Here is a 20,961-nt window from a genome sequence, read left to right as displayed (position 1 = left end):
CGTGTGTGTAATTTAATACCTTTAAAGCCCTTTTTGGGGATTGCAAGTTGGTCATATTTTAACTGCCTCGAGAAAGCAGGTTGCAGCACGACTTACGTGATTTTTAAGCTGTGTAGCTGCCGTGTGAAGGAGGGGTAGGAGGGCTTCCTGCTCTGTTTAATGAGGTTTGACAGTATTATCTTTATATTCTGTGCAATAATATGTATATATATATTTTCTTTTTTACACTATCTCAGATTTCTAGTCAGGTGGAAATATGGGAGTAATGAAGGTCTTAGTTCAGAAACATTGCTGTGGAAGGCCAGAGGCCATAGCATTTCTGTGTTTCATCACATAAAGGATGGTTAGCACAGGGTAGCAGGGCCATGTGTTGCATATTGTTAGCAGTAATTGCATCAGACTCCTAATTTTTCTGTGGATCTAAGTATAACTTCCTGATGACTCTATTAAATTCTTTTGCTGGTGATTATGGATGCAATTTTATGTTATGATACTGTTTTGTCAACTTGTTTCTAATGAAGCCTGAATGATCTGCCCTGCTTGGCCAGTAATTTAAAAAAAAATAATTAAAAAATGTCCCAGAAGGACTTTAAGGAGAGGCAGATTTCCTAGATTACTGCAGGGTGGCACTCAGCAGGCAGCTAAAGGCATCGTGAAGTCTCCTGAAATACGAGTTGCTGAGCCCAGCGATGTGATGGATTTTCATTCTGGAAGAATTGGCTGCTTATCCTGCCTCCTGAAGTGTATATCCCATAGGTTTCTGTCAGCCAGCTGCTGAGTCACTTGGATGTATAGACAACCGTTTTAAAAATAAATAAATAAAATCATGCACACAACTGTATTTTTTTTAAAGGTGGAGAAGAACAGTCCCCAGGAGAGACAATTTCTGTTAAGCTGTATTGTCATCACAGATTGTGAGACATAAATTTGGTGTTACAAACAGCTTGTAATTTCAGTCTTCCATTTCTGCTTTAGCAGGCATCAGACTGAAGCTACTGCAGAGGGTTTAAACATTATTATCACAGTTAAAAAAATGCTTTACTCTCATAGTTATTGATCATAACATGCCACCTACTCGCTTCTGTGTTATGTATTTTATATTGAATGGCAAGCTCTTATTTTGTGGTGGTGTCAGAACAGTGATAGTGAAGGGTAAGGAAGTGCAGAGGTTTGAAGTTTGTCTTTCCTCCTGGGAGGATGGAGCTCATCTTTAGTGATTTAGGCATTACCTGCTTTGTTCTGCATTTTTTTGTTGTTTATATGACAGTTTTCTCACAAGCTGGCAAACTTGACCATACTGTGACTCTGAAGTGTTAGAACGTAGTTGATGAAATTACTCTGGAGTTACATTCAACCAATGCTTCAAACAGCTTTCCCATCCTCCTAAATTCACAGAAACATCTCACAAGTGTTTTGAGTGTTCAGCTCCAACCATAATGCTCCAACAGTGGCATTGATGGGTGAAGAATTTACTGTAGGTTTGATCTGTTGGCTTGTCGTCTTTTTTCTTCTTTAGTTGAGTGGCAGAGAATCTTGCAGGCATTGTCTGTAACCTGGACACTGCAGTTTCGTGCTACTTTTACTTGGTTTGATAGCCAGGGGTTCTGGGGTGATGGTGCAAGCTCAGCCACTTGAATGTTGTTGACTCTACAATACCTTCCTCCATTTTTGCCCTGTGTACTCATGAAGACAAACAGAAATCCACGCCAACTCACTCATCTTATGCTATTTCAGGAGTAGGAGGCAGCAGATGTGGCTTCAGAGGAACCCCCGAGGGATGTGATGGGTCAGTGCAGTCTTGGTGAGAGGGGATTAGTTTGGGGATGGCTTTGTCATGAGAATGCTTTCACGTGAGCTAGGCTAAATCTAGACCTGCTTGCTTTGAGCTGTGTAGAGAAGGCATCAGTCAATATTATTAAAGAGATTCAGTTGGCTCCGTTTTTGCTAAGCTGCTGTTCCTGTTGACATTCAAAGTAAAATGTTGGCAGGGAGAAAGCAAGTGAAATGAGGGACAGAAATGTGATTTATTCTGAATTTTTTTTTGTGTAAACTTACGGGGAAGTTGGAGGAGGTTCACGGAAAGCAGCAACGCCAGAGATATCTTTAGCCAATGACAGCTGAAATTGCAAGAGCAAAAAGGCAGTCGGTTTGAGTTTGTGATGTGGGTTGTAGTCCTTCTGTGTGTTATTTTTGTGAATGTTTTGTTCTGGTCAGCTTGGTAACACAGTGGCCCTTGGATTGGGGATATATAGTTAGGAGAGCGGTAAAAGAGAAAATTAAAGTAGGATGTGTGTATTTTTTAAGGGCTATGGGAGGCAACAAGAACATGTGTGGAGAAGGGGAATCCAGGCACTTTTTAAGGTATTTGGGCTGCATTTGATTGGTCTCTTGTGACACCGCTTTTCCCTCCAAATCTGGGAGGGAAGAATTCTGTGAAAGGTGGTTAGGAGTGATGGACACAAGGTAAATGAATGATAATAGACGGTATTTCTCAGAAACAAGAAGCTATATTGCATTGTGATCTCTAGTCCCTTGAGTGTTTAGAAGATTGTAGAGGTCCAGCTTTGCCCTCCAAAGCTTAACTTTCAATTAAACGAATTGAAACCCCAAGCCCTCTTCCTGGGCCTTAAATCTCTAAACAAGAACATTCTCAGTACTCATATTCAAATGGAAACAGTTGGGGTTTGTTTGGGTTTGAGTATTCTCTTTCATGTCTTGCAAACCAAAGATGGCAGTGCTGTGCTAGTGCTAGAGATACAGAAGATGAAATTAAATTATGGACTTGCTTAGCAAAAGCTAAAACGGTTGATGTTTTCTGGATTTTGAGGTGCCTTTTATCTGTTCTCTCCCCCTGCCCCATGCGGAGAGATGTAACTTCATAAAATCTTGATTAAATGTAAAGCGTTTTCTGTAGCGTATTTGATGAAGAGGAATAGTTCAGCAGTTAGGGAGGCAGCTTGAATCATGTGGTGTAGATTTAGTTCTCTCCTTGTTACCGGTTCTGACATCCCAAGAGGTAATACAGAAGCTGGCTTCCCTGGGAAGAGATGTAGTGATTGATGTGACACATGCAGGATAGGTGAGCTTAGAGAGTACAGAAATTTTGTGGGAGGTTGTGTAAGTACATTAAAGACACTAAAATATATATTTCATTCATAGTGTCACTACGAAGGCAAAACCAAGAGCTCAGTGGGTGGTGGAATCCTGTGTTAATGTAAAGTGTCATAAGCAATCTCTCCAACCACTGATTTCTGTGAACTCCACGTTTAATTTCTTCTTTGCGTAGTATGCAATTAAAGAATCCTTAGACTTCTGTAGTATTTTTTCCCCCTGCGTCTGCAGATGGTGCAGCTAGGCTGAAACTTCTCATCATTTTGAAGGGAAACATTGCTAATCAGTTCTTTCTCAGTCTTTCTGCCTTTGCCTTCCAAGTCTTGGAGTGAGACTGCAGGAACAAACCAGGCCATGCACTGCAGTGCCTCTGGTCAGAGGTGACTGAATGAGAACACTTGAATATTTTTCATTGGCTGTATGACAGTCCTGATGGTTTTCTTAAAACAAGCATAAAACTTCATGGTAAGAATGAAGAGGGATGAAGGTCAGGTTTTACTTTTCCCTGTTTATAATCTGTGTGGGCATAACATTTTCAGACTGTTCCCTCTGTTTCCACTGATGTGTCCTTCTGCTTCCCTTCCCTTCTGAGCAACTGCAGTCGAGTAGGAAAGAGGCTCTTTTTAAATCTGATGACGGGCTTTATCGTATGCTTAGTTCCTTTTTCCTAACCTGTTTCGAACCAGTTTTTCAGATAACATGGAGATGAGGATGCTGTCATCAGCCAAAGTTGTTCTTTAACTTCCAAGTGCCTGCAAGGAATTTTTTTGAGTCAGTGGGTTTTTTCCAGTGTGCCAGACAACTCCTCTGTTGAGTTGATCCAGTATACACTAAACATGTCGATATGCAGGCCATCACACATTATGCAGATCTAAATCCACCCAATGCAATAAACGTGTTCTGAGGGATGGTGACTCTGGAGATGCTTGCTTTAAAAAGGACGCTGCAGGCTGTGGAGCTGGGATGAGGGCTGCTGGACTGCAGCCACATTCAGTAGCTGCTTTGGACCTTTTTTTTCCTAAGGACCTGCCATAGATTAAAACTAAAAAACACATGATGAAAAGGAAGTGGCTCTGCTGGGAATAAATAACAACACTGTTCGGAAGATCTCCCAGAAAGACCCACAGCTCTGTGCTGACATTACTGAAGGATGACGTGGTCAAGCCTCTTTCATTAGAGGAGTTTGGGAGAGAGCGATGTTACTGTGTCAGTAATACCAGCCCTTAGCAGACCAGAGAGCAGCAGTAGCTGTCTGGGAAAGCAGACCTCTCATTGAAGTGGAGTGTGCTCGGAAAAAGCCATTATTGGCAAAGTGAGATTTTTCTTGTGGTGGTGCGAGCAAGCTGCTCTGCTAAAAGTAGAACTACCCACAATTGGGTTTTGTATTAGGCCTTGTAGTTCCTTCTTTGTGTAGGAAACCATCCAGCGCTGATGGTAACATACTGTACTTGTTACCACTGTACAGAACTTCAGGGTAGATGGGAAGTTGAGCAACCTCATGCCCTCCCTTAAAGGAAAAAAGCTTTTGAACTTTGTGGATCACAGACTTTGTCCTCAGGGACCTCTGGGCAGGGAGACAGTATGGGGTTAGAACAATTTCTGCTCCTTTCAGCAAGTAGTGCAAGGGGGTAAGTGTGTGGGTCTGGGGTTTGGTGGTTTTTTTGGGTTTTTTGATTGTTTTGTTTTGTTTTGTTTTAAATGATAAAGCTGAAGGTGTCCAGGCTCCTCATTTAAGATAAAGCTTCACATCACTACTCTAAAGTAAAGGAAACAATTTTCACAGGAGGGAAGTCAAAAGAGGGAAAACAAAGGGAAATCCTAACTTGCTTCGGTAATGTGCTATAAGTATACAAACCAGAAGGGTGAAGAGGAGTTGATGTCAGGATTGCTGGTGAGGTGTAATGGCAAGCAGTCCTTCCTGATTCCCGTTTCAGAAATGTAAATGTCTGCACAGGCTGAACAGGTCTCTGTTGCCAGGGAAAGCCTGACCCAGCTGGAGCAGGTTTAGGCTGAGATGGCCTCAGACTTGTGAAAGGGTTGTGCTGGGTTGACTCGGTGACTCAGAGCTGCCTTGTCTAAGGTTTTTGGTGCCGAGAGAGCCACATAGTGATGGTTGCTTCATCTTTTACTTCTGGCTTGTTGAGAGGGTACTGAGACCATTCAGAGTAGTACAATCTGTTAACGTGACCCAAAAATTAAAGGGCCAAAGGCAAGGCTTAAAATATGAAGGTGCATATTTTTTTTTCAAGCAAAACCGACACAGTTCTTTTCTTCTAGAAGTTTTAAATGGAGTAGCTGGGAGGAGTACAAAATTGGGAGGCAACAACTATCACCACAATGAAAGGTTTCTTGTGAGAAGTGAATTTTTCTCTTGTCAAAAACAGTGAATGTGTGAACTCTCAATCCTGCCCTCTAACATCTGAGTATTGATAACGAATTAACTGCTGTGAGTACACGTACACCTGTGACATACTGTAGCAAGCAGAAGTTGTGTTACATGCCATTTTGCAAAAAGACTGGTTCCTTTGAAACGCTGAAAGGCAGCAGACAAGGCCTTTATGAGTAGATAGTGACCTGAAATAACTAGTGGATATATGAAAAGAATAAAGACTTGCTGCATGGAATAAATGATTATTTGATGATAGATGATGATGAAATAGCTGGTGTTTCTGAAGGTGACAAAACTCTTCCCCATGTCAGAATGTTTTTTTATGATCAAAATGTGCATTAGGAAATCATAGTTAAGGTCGAGAAGAAACTACGGGATCACTGTACTTTGAGTTTGTTGTGTCACACACAGCTTCGCTTCAGTCTGCCCAATCTGTGTGTGCTTGGTGGTGTCACCTCGCTGCCCCTGTGCCACACAGGGTGTTCAGCGGCTGTTCACTGCCTCGTCTGCTCCTTGGTGCCCCAGCCTGGAGCAGCACCGAGGAAGGAGCCTTGCCAGGAGATGCTGCCAGATGAAGGAATAGGCAGCGCGTAGCATTAATTACCCTCATATGAACCTGTTATGTGCAATCACTTTTCCTGGTAGTTCATTGACCCCATCTCAGTTACACGATGAGGCTTGGATCTGTGTGACGAGGAATGGGCTGCAGGTCCTCAGGAAGACTGTAACATGGGATGGGTTTTTCTGAATGAAAACAGCATGAATCTGACTATTGGTAATTATCCTGTGTGTTTATAACCTATCCAAGACCCAAAACTATTGGGGCAGGGTAACAAACAGATATCACATCTTTATTTTCTGTGAGTGAGCAAAACAAATACCTAAGTTAATATCCAGTTCTGAATCAAATGTGAAACAAAGGCAAGTTTTACTGGTCATATTAAAAAACCTCCACTGTATAAAAACCTATTAAATGGAATATTAGTGCTCTAAAGAGCGTTTTATGCGCACTTCATTCTGTCTGACAGACCAGTTTATATTGTAAGTCCGTATAAGCTTTCTCTAAAATGGGATCCAAAGAAAACACAGCACAGCCAAATGGAAACTGTAGTTGACTTTGAGTTCTGATTAATTTGTTTTTCATGCAGTCCTTTTCAGAGCAGTGAGAAAAAACGTGAGAACAGGATGATGCATTCTGGTATAATGAACTTTTGTGAACAATGTGAACTTTAAGAGAAACTTCTTTAAAAAAATTAAGATCCGTCTGCTTTAATTGGAACAGGTTTTTTTTTCCAAATGTCAGTATGGACCGAGATGCTTGTCCTACTTCATGTCTAGGTCTCTGCAGTTCTCATTATGTGCGTGAAGTTCTGCAAAACATAACTCACCAGATAAACTAATAAGTCCTTAAATCAAAACCGTCAGCAGCGCAGTCATCTGTAATCACTTTCTAACACCAGAGCCCACTGGACTTTATCCTTTTCCGCATTAAGGGGATGATGTTTCATAACTGAACGAAGTGAGTGCATACGTCTGCCATAAAGTTCTAGAAATCTCATTGATTTATAAAAGCATTAAATATCTCAAATTAAGTAACTTTCAAGCTGAAACAAACATAAAGCTAAAAGCAATATGACTTTTAAAGCCCAGCCTCAGAATAGGCACATGAACAGATATATAATGCTTCAGTTAACGGTTGCTGCCATTTCTCTTACAAATTGTTCTTTAGGGTATTGTAACTCAGCTGTTTTTAAACCCATCACTCTGGAACCTTGCCTACAAAATGTCAGCGCAAGTGCAAATTTTATTTCTTTAAGAAAATAAAGGGCTTGGAGCAGTTTAGGCTTTCTAAAATTTTATGGCAGTAAAATAAATTCTGCTACTTCTGCTTTGCTGTAACAGGAACCATACTGTTCACCCTGTCCTGCAGGTAGAGACAGAAACCAAAAGAGTTTAATTGAAAAAATACTAACCGAAAACAGTTATTATTATTCATTTATTTATTATTAATTTGAAAAAAATATAAGTACGGGGGGTTGGGGTTTTTTTTTTAGGTTTAGGAAATGAACTTTCTTGCCCATAGCTGCTTCTAGTGCAGCAAGTCACCTTTTAATAGCCTGTGCTTTCAGCTTGGATCCTTACAGAAGGCAGATTAAGTAATAGTTTGTGTAGAAAACATCTGGTTTTTAACAAAGATCTCGCCCTGTTGGTTTTTTTTTACATTGTCTCTCTAGCCAGAAAGTCCTGTAGTCTTTTAAAGACTTAAAAGTCTGTAAGTCCTTGTCGGATATTAGAGTTGCTGTGGTTTCAGCATGCTCATGTTCTGGATCCTTTGTTAGCTTAAGTTATTAGGCTTAGATAAGTGATGTGGGATAGGAGGACTGCTTTCTATTGTCAGTGCAATTTCTGAATCTCTGGGCAATTTGTCTGGGTTAGAATTTAAGTTTTCTTGGCTCGAGTGTTTGTTTAGACCTTTTCCTGGTCTGAGAGAAAGATGTTGTTAAAATAATTAAGCTTTGCATGCATAAAAAGAGAACCTGTCCACAAAATTGAATTGCTTGGGGTTTATTTAAGTTTTGGGTTGCTTAAATAAACTGGCATTTTACTTTGTCTGCTTACAAACAACTTACCATCTATTCTGGGGAATCTTTTTTTCCATGTTTTCTACAGAAGACCAACTCTGAGGGTTTCTAAGAACAGCAGCTTTCTGCACCCCGTAGTTCTTTGTTTTACATCAAAGTGCATTTTATGTGACTAATTATTGCATTATTACTACATTTGTCTTCCAGCCCTTTTAAAATTTGTGTTGTGGTATGTGTTTAATATGGAAAGACGTAATATATAGATTTATTAGGGAATAATCCTTTTGGTCATTGTTTTCTTGAGAGCACATTGAGTTCAGTCTACTGTTTTGAGGGGAAATTCCTCACTGTGATGCTGTGTGTTCTTGTAAATAAATTTATCCTGTGTTTCTTACAACTCCAGAAACCTTTTTGTATGTTGGTGCCAAAATCAGTGAAACTTGGTTCACTGGAACGCGCAAACAGGTCCAAGTGTTTCCTTTTCTCCCCAGTTGTGGTGCAGGGAGCGCGGAGCAGCTTGCAGTGGATTTTGTGTTGTTGCTGATCTATTGCAAGACCAACATTTCAGAATTAAGTTTGGCTTCTGACCCTGGGAAGGAAGAGTGATTTGAGAAATAAGTGTTAATTTTCTGGAAAGTGTTCCCTTTCATGTGCCTGTGCTTTAAGGGGGGATAGGGCGTAAATAAGTAACGTAATGACCAGCGGATCACACTCTGTATTGCCTAACTTATTTGGAGTCGTGTGGCTGAACCCCATGTCTGGTCACACATGTCATGATGTAATTTGAAGCAGTGTGCAAATGCATTTGGGTTATCTTTACGTTCCTCAATCTAAGGCAGCTCTTTTCCACAGCAATAATAAAACAACATTTCTCTCTCTGCTGAAGAATACGGATAGCTTGCATATCTGTGCTGGTCCTGGTAGGGTTTGTAGTGATAGGTCAGAGGAGATGAATATTCAGTGTAGGTGTCAATCAAGTACTCATTTCCTATTTGAATATTGCAACCTAATTAAGAAATTAAAAATACTATGACCATCAGAATATTCTACTTGCATTCCAGTTTTAAACTAAGTATTAAAAATGCCTTATTCGCTAACTTCCTTTCTCCTTTTACTTTTTTCAGTTTGCGGGCCAAATGTTGACATTCGCAATGATATCCATGAGCTGAAACGCCTGGAGAACTGTACGGTGATTGAAGGTTTCCTTCAGATTCTGCTCATCCCTAAAGCAGAGGATTACCGCAACTTCCGCTTCCCAAAGCTCACCGTCATCACTGACTATTTGCTGCTGTTCCGGGTGGCGGGCTTGGAAAGCCTCAGCGATCTCTTCCCCAACCTCACAGTCATTCGTGGAAGGAACCTCTTCTACAACTATGCCTTGGTTATCTTTGAAATGACAAATCTTAAAGAGATTGGACTTCACAACTTGAGGAACATAACCCGCGGGGCCATCCGGATTGAGAAGAACTCTGACCTGTGTTACCTCTCCACGGTGGACTGGTCTCTCATCCTCGATGCGGTGTCCAATAACTACATCGTTGGGAATAAACCTCCAAAGGAGTGTGGGGACTTGTGTCCAGGAACGATGGAAGAGAAGCCGTTGTGTGAGAAGACGTCTATTAACAACGAGTACAACTACCGCTGCTGGACCACCAACCACTGCCAGAAAAGTAAGATTTGAGTAGATTGCGTGTTTTTATTACCTCTTTTTGAAGTAAAAGCTTAATTGTGTGGTTTTATTTTAAGCTCTTTAGCAACCTAAACTTTTATTCTAGTCTTGTGTAGTCCACATGAAGAGTTATCCAGTTACCACACAGATTCCTCTCCAACCAGTAACGGATCACCTCACTTGATTGAAAACAAACAAACCAACCCCAGCAACCAAACCCCACAAGCTTTCAGAGTTACTTCCCCATGGAAAAAATGGAAAGTAAGTGTAGAATTAAAGCCATTCTAGCAAAGCTGGAACCAGTTTTCCCTCCCTTGAGGACTTTGGCAGGAGGTGGCTGTGAAATGCCATCCACTCCTCCTTGCTGAAGTGACATTACGTGTGTGCCAGTCATTGCCGTCCTGAAGCTGTTAACCGGGTTTGCTTTGTGTTTGTTCTTTGCCACCCCTTGGCGTGCACCTTCAGAAATTCCTGTAATGGTAAATTCTGTACATAAGTGCCTGTTTTACCGAAAGCAGTGTTTACAGTACAGTCTGTAGCGTCAGAGAGTCAATGGTTATCTTGACTCTGGGTGAAATGATCCTCGCCTGTTTTGTTCTTCTCTGGCATGATGGGGTTTATGTCTTTCTGATAGCAAGTATTAGCAAAAACAAAACCTGATCTCTTCTCGCTTTTTAAAAATAGAGCAAACAAATACATAGTTTACTCAAATAACATGATTACATGGTAGGCTTTTGGAGTTCATCATGTAACTTTATGAAAGCTGAGCCCCGCAGTATCAGTAGGGCTTAATTACAAGCAGTCATCACTGGGAGGAACAGTTCCTAAATTCCACTTGCAGTCTTGTCCAAAGCTGCTGTAAGGATAGGAAGCACCAGAGTGTGATAAGTGGGCTGTGTTCATGTTCCTTTCAGCTGGCAATGCTGTTATTTCTAATGTAGCTCATCAGTTGCTTGTGAAGCCTGTATGTTCAATTAGAACTGAAATTTAAGTACCTTGTAGGGCAGTTTAAGTCAACACATTTCACAAATATCTCTGAAAAAAGGGCATTTTTAGAGGTGTGCTTCTATCAAAAATACTTAAATAAGTTCCTAATAAAATTCTTAAATAAAGCTTGTTTTTTAACAAAGAAAAGAAAACCCCTCAGCCTGTTACTGGGAAACTTTGTGATGTGTCCCAGGTGAGGGGAGTGAGCTGTGTTGTTTTCTTACCATGTGTTGCTATGAGTCATTAGGCTTCTGCAGGCCAAATTTATGTCTTCATTTAAAGAGCGTAACTCGGTCGTCTACAGGTGATGCCAGTGCAACCTCATTGACCTCAGTGGTTAAAATAGATGCAAGTAGAGTGTATTTCATGAGATACAACAACTTCTGTGCTTTCTGTTGTGTGCTCTGGCTATTTGGAGTAAACAAAAGAAATGTGCAAGAAAAGCTTGTTGACTTCTAGAAGAACGTTAAAATAATTTGGGTCCCGAATGCACGTGAGAAGAGATCTGTTTAAATGAGATGAGGTCATGGTTATACTGTGATGGCAGCGCTTTTAAGGCAAAGGTCTAGGTAATGTTTTTCTTTTCCTGTGTGCTTTCATCTTCCATTCATGGGAGATTGTGAAGAAGAAAGCAAGTATTGGAAAAGAGTCTTGAAAGGCTTTTTAAGAGCATTACACAGTGGAATAACAGTGTAGGTTTAGAGTATCTTAAGATGAAGAGTACATAAATAAATGATCAAGATCTGATCAGTAAAAGTGTGAGAAAGTTGGACTTAATCTGTTTGTCGTGATAAGCCACTGACTTCAAGGAAGAAGACTTGAAATTTGCCAGCCATTCATCTAAAAAAAGAACCTCAAAAATACTCCCGTTCTGAAGGAAAACAAGAGAGATAAAAATGTACAGTTACACAAAAAGCCTTTGAACATCCTGCTGGATTGCTTGGATGCTTTGGCAATGAACTCCCGATCTGGAGAGGGCTCTCGCAGTACAAAATTACACATGACATGTGAGAGAATAGAAGCAAAGACTTTAATGAGTGTTTAAATCTGCATTTTCTTCCCAGTAGAGATACGAGACCTATGTTATTTTCCAGGGAATATTTTTTCTAGTGTAGTATTTAATTTAACCCTGACATCCTCCTTGTGCGTCACAGTGATGTTAGTCTGAAAACGCTGTCTGTCACTCAGGGTTCCTTTATGCCTTTTTATTTTTCTTCGCTCTGGATCTGTGGAGGAGTGTGTATTAAATCTCTTTTGTCCTTGTTTAGGTTTTACACTGAAAAATCTCGAGTTGGTGGGTAAATGTTGTGTGGGAACACTTAGTACTTTAAGTAGCCTGGCTTCTGTTTAGTTTTGCCGTTGTGTGGAAGTTGTTCTTTTCCTTCTTTTTCTTGCTCACAAACAAAGGAAGAACCCCGTGCTTCCTTCAATATAACTTGTGTAGGAACAATGTTGAGGGTGGAGGGAGGAGAGAGGGAAGGATACGCTGCGTTTGACTTAAAATAATCCATTGACATTTCTCCAGCAGAACAAGCTACAAAGAAGCTGTAGCTTTCACATTTTTTCTGTATTTATTTTTTAAGGTTCAGTGTTAAAGCGTCAGCTGCTTCTCTAGCAGTTTGGTTGCCCTGGTTTCTGTGTAGTATACATTCCTTTACCTTCAAGTGCCCCAAGGCAGCAGCCTCACTTGTTTGCTTGCTCCGGAGCTGTGGCATGCTGCATTGGGTTTGCGTTGCTATCATTTCTCTGGCTTACATCTCCTTTTCTTTCAGCATATCATGTACTTCGCTTGGCTTGCAGCTCCACATGGAAGAATCCCTCAACATAAAAGGAGAGTGCTGAAGTTGTTTGCATCAGTGGGTGTGCTTTGGGGCACAGATGGAGATGGAAAAGATGATAAAAACCGAGCGTCCAGACATACAAATAAGATTATGGCCTTTTGTTTTATTTTTTTCTGGCGGTTGTGATTGCTGGCCACGTTTATGGAAGCTGCTTGCATCTTACTCAGTGACTGAAGTGAGAACCAGAAAACCTGTTCCTGCTGTACTCCATGAAAGCATAGTCTCTGACACGCTCGTTTTGCCTGTCCCCTGATCTATTGTAAAGAAAACTTCAGTTATTTTCTGTATTCCTTTTGCTGATGACTAAGTTTTGAGGTTTGCTGCCTTAGTCACTAGGCCTTTGGGAGCCTGCAGAAACCAAATGTAAATTACAACCTTGAAAGCCTGTCTGGAAGTGTAGGATCCTTTTGTCTACCACAACCTTTGTGTTGTTTTTTTGAACAAGTCCACCTAATGCTACCTAAGACACCTCTGAGTTTGCTGGGCCCTTAAGGAGTGAACCAGGCAAACTATTTATGTGGGAAAGTGATATCAAAACTAGCAGTGATCCATATGTAAGATCTATGGTGTATGGGTGGATTTTTTTTCTTTTTAACTTCATCTTAATTGTTCATCTGCTTTCCATCCACCTCCCAGTTAAGTTGACCAAGTATTAGCTGAAGCCTTCCTTTCCTACTCAGATGAAAGAAGGGCTTAGGGATCTGGTTATGGGGAAGACAAACGTGCTATGAAGGGTCAACGGCTTCAACTGCCACCTCTGTGTAAGCAGACAAGAGTCTGTTTTTATTAAAAAAAAAGTAGGTTTAAATTGGCATGGTAGAACATGGATTAGGGCCTTAAGCATTAAGCAGTTGTTTCAAAAGAGGCAAATTTGACACAAAAAACAATAGCTCACGTAGACTGCCTTCACAATACAACAGAAGAAAACTTTCAGCTTCCGAATGTGTGAAACTGAAGACCATGGAAAAGGCATGTGAGGATTTGGAGGCTGATAAGGAAGCAGATGGCAGCTAAGCACAAAATGTTTTTAATGAAAATGTATCCTTATTTCTGTTTGAATTGGTTTGACAGTGGCCTGGAAAGATAAGGGCGTATGTGGGGAATGAGGAACAGGAGGGAGAGAATGACAGTGAGTGGGAAGAGTGGTCCATATGTACCTTCCACTAAAATGTTTAAACATATGGAGACAGTAACATGATGTATTCTCACAAATATTCGGAATCTGCTCCTGTTTGTTTACACGGAGCTCAAGAGATAATGCAGTTGAGTGGTATGGTTCGACATAGCTTCATTGACTTGTGCCGTACTTACAGCGTGCGCCATCTGGGAATCTGCTCCGTGTTGATTCAGCAGAGTAGTGGTGAAAACCGCGGGCTGGGGTTTTCTCCCCCCCCCTTCTCTCCTTGGAATATAGAAGAAGTTGCATGTATCGGCAGAGGACAACATCCTGTAAAAGCGTGATCTTTGTAAAAGGTGCAGTTGATGTCACTGAGTTAGAAAAATCCGGAGCTTGTTTTAAAAAAATCATTAGTGTTTTCCTTGTGAATGAAGTTTTTCCTGACTTTTGCTCTCCTGAGAAGCCCGCTCTTCGGCCAAAGGCTTCCCAGAATTTTTATTATGGCTGTGAGAGCACATTTAATTGGGAAGCTGGAATGGCTGCAGAGCAGTTGAGGCCAGTCTGCAGTTAATTACTGTAGCAGTGGTTTATATTCTGAGAAAAGGGCTAAAATTAAACAAATGTATACTTGCCATTTTTCTTTGTTCTGTTGCAAAATGCCATAACCTGGAAAGAATAGGTTGAATGTTGCTAGTCACCAAAACCAAAGTGCTAATGTTGAATACTCATCTTGGCTACGTTGTTTCTTTTGGCACAGCAGCGTGTAGTGTTTTTGAGAGGACTTCAAATCTTGGAGTTTTGTTTTCCAGTAGTAAAAGACTTGATGCAGTTAAGTAGGTCCATCAGTGGCACTTTGCCACAGGTTTAAAAATAAAAAGAAATCCTTTGAAATATTTAGGCCTTTGCTCTGCTTTTTGGAATAAAGAATAATTTTTTAAAAAGTTAAGTGTTCTGGGGGTTTTTGAAATACTTTTTTCTACTTGCACGTGTACACTCACATGGACTTTTCTACTTACAAAACAGTATTTTACACTTGCTTTGACTTCCTTTGTCTGTGTTTATGTTCACCAGGTGCTGTACGGACATATTCTAGTGACCATTCCTGCGATTGGAGAAGTGTATTTTTTTGTATTGTTGCTGATAATGGGAAGGAAGAAATCCACACTGCACCCGTCTTTCATGGCTTCAGATTTTTGCCTCATGAAACACTGAGATCCTGAGTAGTTTTTATTGCTACTACAATTTGGGTTTGCTTGAATTTTCTCATGCCAAGCAACTGCTTCACTGTCAGAAAAACAACTATAAAAATGTAATTGGAGATCACGTATAGGAAATAGTCATTCCCAGTTTTATGGGTTGCACGTATGTTAATTCCTCAGCTCAGTTTCTCTGATGCTCTATGGTAAAAGCATCCCTGGGTTGTCAACCTTTTCACGTGTAGTGCTTGAAAAGAAGTCCCGCTCTAACCTTGCGTTATATGGGGGCTCATGAGAGAATTATTTTTTGTTTTACCTTCCTGTGCAGTAGTACCACATTAAATCTATGAAAATAAATATGCATCTAAACTTGAACCAAATCTTTGATTAACATGCTTAACGTGGACTTGCAGGCTCTGTTGATACGTATTAGACGAATGATTGTTAATAGAATAGACTGTGGTATTGGATAGGTAATTACGTGTAATGTAAGACACTCATTTTATGATGAATTTGCAAAACAACCAGGAGCTGGGAATAGCTAGTGAGTTATAGGGAAAATGTCAGGGAAATGTCAAGTGTAAAAGCAGAAGAAAGCTGTGTTTTTGGTGTGTTCTTGGAAATGTCGCAGGAACGAGGCAAACTCAGCCTGGCTTAGCATTTTCCACAGTTCTGTGTCTCTTAACTGTGCAAGGAGTCCAAATTGCTCTGGGTTGCTGCCGTTCCTGGGGATTCCTGTTTTGAAAATCAGTGCTTGTATGGGTGCCTCATGAGGGGTGAACTTGAGCTGCAGTCTTTTTATCTTGATGGGGGCCCTAAAATGATCTGGCCTCCACCCAGCTGCCCATTTTCATGGAAAGTACAGAAATACACCTTTTGGGAGGACTGATCTGCAACTGCATTTGGCTGAAGGAGGTTTGGAGGTGGGCATGTGAGCAAACTCACTGAATTTACCAGCCTACTTTTTGTAAGAACTAAAGGTAAAATTTAATTTCAGCCCTGGATAGGAATCACGCCCACTAAAATTTTGAATAGTAGGCACTGTTTTCCTTTTTTTCCTCAGACACGCATGATTGTAGGAATGAATCGTCCTTAAGCATTTTCATAAATTGTTTTGATGTGGCAAACAAGTTTTTCAGTGTTAAACCGTGCTGAAACAGCCTTTGTTTAGCTTTCCTTCCCACTAATAGTGTGATTTCCTTCTCAAGCCTGTTTATGGCTCTGAGAATTAACTTGTAGTAGAAGGATGTTCTGATAATAGTATGTTAATACAGATTATTGAATTGCCTTTTTCTTCTGGGGTGCACTTAGCCTGGTTGGGTTGTGGACTGTCTTCCTCCCTCTCCCCGGCGAAGTTTTCGGTGTTTGGAATGGAATGTGCATGTGCTATCAGCCCGGCGCTAAAAATTATTTAGCAACTGGTTTGCCCACCATAAAGTGGTAAGGGTCTGAGGTGCCCAAAACCTGGGGTTTTACAGCTAGAAACAGTACGTCATTCTCTCAGGTTTTTGTGTTTGTTTACTGTTTCTTGCTGGGCAAAGCGAACTTGTCGTTACCTGCCCAAAGTGTAGTTCTCTCTGCCCTGGCTAATTATTAAATGCATTTTTGTAGCCCTTGACTATGTAGGCGAGAATGCATTCAGCACATGACTTGAGGATCCCTCTTGGAAAGGCAGGTGTTTTTGGAAATTTGGTTGCTGATTTGCATGTTTAGAGGTATTCGAGAGGCAATTCCAAGTTCTCATTGTTGGTAGTTAAAGTTCAGCGTACGTTCTTAGGTGGATCACACTTTAGTTTTTACACCAGTGTGACCTTCCCGATGTGTTTTTTTCCTTGTTGCAACATATTTGGTTTATAGGCACTTAACTGTTCCCTTCTTAATAAACAGTGCTCTATGGCTGTCGAGACTCATCTCTTCCCAGCATATTCATCATCCTTCCATTAATGGCTTCTCTAACTTTTTACCAGCCTAACTCAATTGAGGGGTCTGTTTCTTCTGTTTTGTTTTTCTTTTTTTTCTGGCTGATGTGTGAGGGATATATATGGCTGATTAAAGGTTATAGTTTTGGGAAATGATGCCATTTAGGAAGCACGTTTGAAGTGTTGGGCGCGCAGAGAAAGTCTTTTATATCAGCGCAGGCCTTGGGAGGAGGAGATGTTTTTCTATGTATAGAAACTTCCCGTATAGGATGGCTAGAGGAGGTTGCAGGGGGATTGCCTGTCTCTTTAAGTGGGTTTATAATTGGCTAGGAATTTTTGTCAGCTTAGTCACTGCAGCATTCAGCGGATGAGGGAAAAAAACCACAGGCCCCAACCGTTACAGCCGTGGATAGGCTCTGTCATCCCAAAGGAATGCATGTGAACAAAACACTTTGTGCGGTGCAACCGTTGGCCTAAACAGTATTGCATTCTTACAGCAGGCTCTGAGTCACATGGAGCAGATGGATTGTTTCACTAAAATGGAAGTTATGTATCACCGAGCACTCGCATTCAGCTTTTAAGCGTGCTTCGAATAGGTCACGATATGCGGGTGTGATGAAGGGGTATAAAGGTTAACAAAAAGTAATCACCAAAAAACAGCTCCCTGTTCTGTGGTTGAAATAGTTTTTGTGACATTAAAAAGGCAGGGAAGTCTTTTGCTTTGTTAATTACTGGTCTGGTGCACTGGTCTAAAGATTTCTCTGTAGGTTTTGTATGAGCACAGTCTTAATTCTGAGGCACTTTGTGTTTGGGAAGCTTCATGCTACCCAAACTAATCCAAAGAAACCCCTGGGGGCGAGAAAACGCCAAACTAAACCCCAAACCTATTGACTTTTCTCACAATGAATCCAGCTGCTCAGCTCTTCTTCTCGAACCCTGCCCAGGCTTTCACCCCAAAATCTATCTTCAGGCCATTCCCTAGGGCGCACAGCACATTGATTAGTGAGAGCAGTACATTGATTAGTGAGAGTCTCTGTGGGTGGCTTACCCTTTACTTGGCTTTCTCTCTTCCCTTTAAGGGATTTGAAAGGATCTGATAGGAGCGATGCCAGTCTTCAGCCTTCAAAGCGTGCAGAGGAGGAGCTGTGACTTCTGGCTAAACAAATTCAGAGCTGTCAAGTGAATTTCATTTTTTAAAATTTCTTTTTTTCCTCCTGTATTTTGGGGAATCCTCTTTAAAGAGTGGCCTAGGATTTAATGGAAAACCCAGCCTCCAGTTGGTCGATACTGACAACTGCTATCATTTGGCAGGCTGTTGCTGCTTGGAGTGGAGCAAGTTTGGAGGTCTTAATCCGGTTATCGCTAAGGCAGGTGTTTCAGAATTAGTGCTTCCCCATGTAGTATTAATTGAATCTCAAATCATTACAACACAAAGGGGAAACATTGACTAAATTCCCTTCCATCTCTGGAGCTTTCCTCATGAAGGCAGCACATGAATAGGAGCTCTCTCTTGGAGAAGATGCTTTACTTTTTAAGTGCCTGATGAAGGGTGTTTGGCAGAATCAGAATTGACTGGTCCACGTGAAACACTGCATGCAGAACCGAAATCGCAGTGAGTCACTGTCTGCTCTGTCTTTTGTGATCTGAGAGTCTGGGATAAAATACTGCAGTGGGTGTTACAGATAAAACCCAGTATGCAAATCCTTAATTCAGAGATGAAGCGTTCTTCCTCTTCTATTCACTGCAGTTGTTTGTGTGCATCCATTGCTCTTCTGTAGAAGAGACATTAAAATAAGCTGTACTGCCTTGCTCTAGAAAATTAAGACAGTGGCAGCAGGGAAAACATTACCCCTTTCCACCAACCAGCTGTAGAGAGTTTTAAATTCAAGGGCTGACTTAGGATCAAGTAATTTACAGGAGAATACAAGTAATTACAATATATCTGACAAATGGAAAAATTAGTGTTTTTCCTAGGCAAAGATTTTATTCTTTTACTGCCCTTAGGACGTGTTGTATGGTTAGAATTGCCTGCATGTGACAGATAATCTTTTTGTGAGAAAAGCGAAGTGTAGGGGAGCGAGAGGGCATTTTTTTCAGTATGGCAGTGGCTGGTGGAGGTGGTGGGCCACTGAAATCGGCAGTGATGGCAGATCCCAGCCTTTGGCTTCTTGTGACTTGAGAACAGGGTAAAAGGAACATTTTGCTCTGTGGACTGGCATTGCTGTAGCGTGGCTCTCTTTTAATCCTACTCAGATTGGTGTGCTGTACCTGTGGTGTGCTGTTAGGGCTCTGGATACAGTGTCCCTTTACTTCTTAGTCAGATAAATGTAACGTAGTGCATGCAGTACCTGAAAACTTCAAGCTGTGAAGCTTTCTTGCTTTTCTTGTCTACTCATTAAACATTCATTAAAATGGTAACTGGCCTGGGATGAGGGAGGAGGAGGAAATATTACTGAACACCACAGGGCTTACCAGTCACCATAAATGGTGCAGAGCTCTGTGTGGATCCTCCAAGAGATGTACTGCGTTTACATTAGGCATGCTTCATAAACAGTATCTGTAATGGGGTTACTTCAATGAGATTGCATAGCAAGAAGTAAAAACGCTTGCATTTCGGTATTTGCTGAGTGGGCTGCGTGATCTGACCTGTATGCGAGGGTGCTGTCTGGACAAAGAATGTCATGAGCAAGTGGACAGCTATTTTGCAATGTTATCCTACTCGTTCTTCTAGTATCCAGGAGACATTGGAATTGGTGCGAATAACTCTGTGCCTTGCCCGGTTAAGTGCAATGCCTTAAAGCAGGAGTTAAAAAACCCTAAAATGATTACATCCCCAGCCCCAAATCTTACTGGTAAAGGCTGGAGGAAAAATGAGAGTTTCCTTGTAATTTTTATTCCCAGCAACAATGGCAAGCATGGCAGTAACCTGCCTGGACTCTCACTAGCCCTGCTCCATGTTGTATTTGCCCCCTGCCTTTTCTGTCCTCCCCTTCCAGCATGGATTTGAGAAGTGGGAGCCTTCCCTTTGCCTGCCCAGTCCTCACCGCTGCTCTGCGGCAGCACAGGAATGATGTGCCTGTCTACTCTGTTCTGCTGCTGCTTGGTGAACTGACGAGCAGAGGCACTGCAGCTGCCAGGAGGAATTCCTTTCCAGCAGTTTTGAGAGAAAAGTCAGCAGGATTAGGGCCTGGTTAAAACTTGATGTTTCAGCAGATCTGCTATGCAAACCATTTGGGTGAGGGAGAGAGCAACCAGAGTGGCGACCAACTTTGCTTGAGGCAGAAACGAACTGTGGGAACAAGAAGGAGACTGTCTTGTTGTCTAGAAACCATGGTGCTGCTTAGAGCATTTTGGTGTGCTTAAGTACATATATATATATATTTTTTTTTCTTTTCTGCAACAACACCCCAAGTTACTGTCTGTCCTGGCTTAGAGGAAACAATTATTTCAAAAGCCTTTCTTAATAGCTTTCTTAATAGCCCTTTGAGCTGCTCTGATGTTTTGCTGTTTGGCTATGCCTGCTCGTGCCAGATCGCGCACTGGATCTCACTGTACTGGAGCACCTACTTAGTTATGTATCTAGGCAGGGAGCATTGGGGCACCTCCCAAGTATTTAAAAATAGAAATAAACATCTCAAGCTTGCTCTTCCTTCCTTGATTAAATTTATAGGGTTTGTGTTAGGCTTGTTTTGGTTTGTGTGGGTGAGTGGGTGTGTCTTGTGGATGAAAAGTAATTGCAGGAGAGCTAGAGTCAAAGGAATATGTTTCTGCATTAGTTTGGAAGCCGTGAGGTCTTTGGTCATTTTACTTTTTAGGATCAGTTTACAAGCAGTTTCTGCTTTCTGTGCTTTTAAGACTTTCTTTTTCTTCTGGTTCCCAGTGAGTGTGTAGCGCAATGCAGCTGCTGTGGGAGGTTGCAGGCACAGCAGGGAGAGGTAATTTCTTGGGTAGCTTGGGCCATTGCCATGAAGCATCTGAAGTGTCTGGAGAGAGACTTTGAACTGTGTTTCCTAGAGGAGCGGGTGCAGGAGGTAGATCTCATCATCGTCCTGGTGGAAAGAGTCTGCAAACAGCAGCTTTCTAGGACATAATTGAAGAAGTGTAGTGATTGCAGTAACCATAGAGGAAGAGTCTACAGATGTGATTATAG

The 20,961-nt window shown here is 41.4% G+C and overlaps 1 protein-coding gene across 1 annotated transcript in view; it reads left to right on the top strand.

Annotated features, from left to right (window-relative positions):
* IGF1R (insulin-like growth factor 1 receptor) overlaps positions 1 to 20,961 on the top strand; it is a gene marked incomplete at its 5' end in the record, with an annotated part of 163,598 nt that overhangs the window by 20,419 nt on the left and 122,218 nt on the right. Inside the window, one exon of the mRNA XM_010185437.1 lies at positions 9,207 to 9,752. Within this exon, the coding sequence (XP_010183739.1) occupies positions 9,207 to 9,752 (546 nt within the window). The remainder of the gene's footprint in view (positions 1 to 9,206; positions 9,753 to 20,961) is intronic.

The sequence above is a fragment of the Mesitornis unicolor genome, unplaced genomic scaffold (assembly GCF_000695765.1).
Source record: "Mesitornis unicolor isolate BGI_N332 unplaced genomic scaffold, ASM69576v1 scaffold6755, whole genome shotgun sequence".
Lineage (NCBI taxonomy): Eukaryota > Metazoa > Chordata > Aves > Mesitornithiformes > Mesitornithidae > Mesitornis > Mesitornis unicolor.
This window is presented reverse-complemented; position numbering and strand designations above follow the sequence as displayed.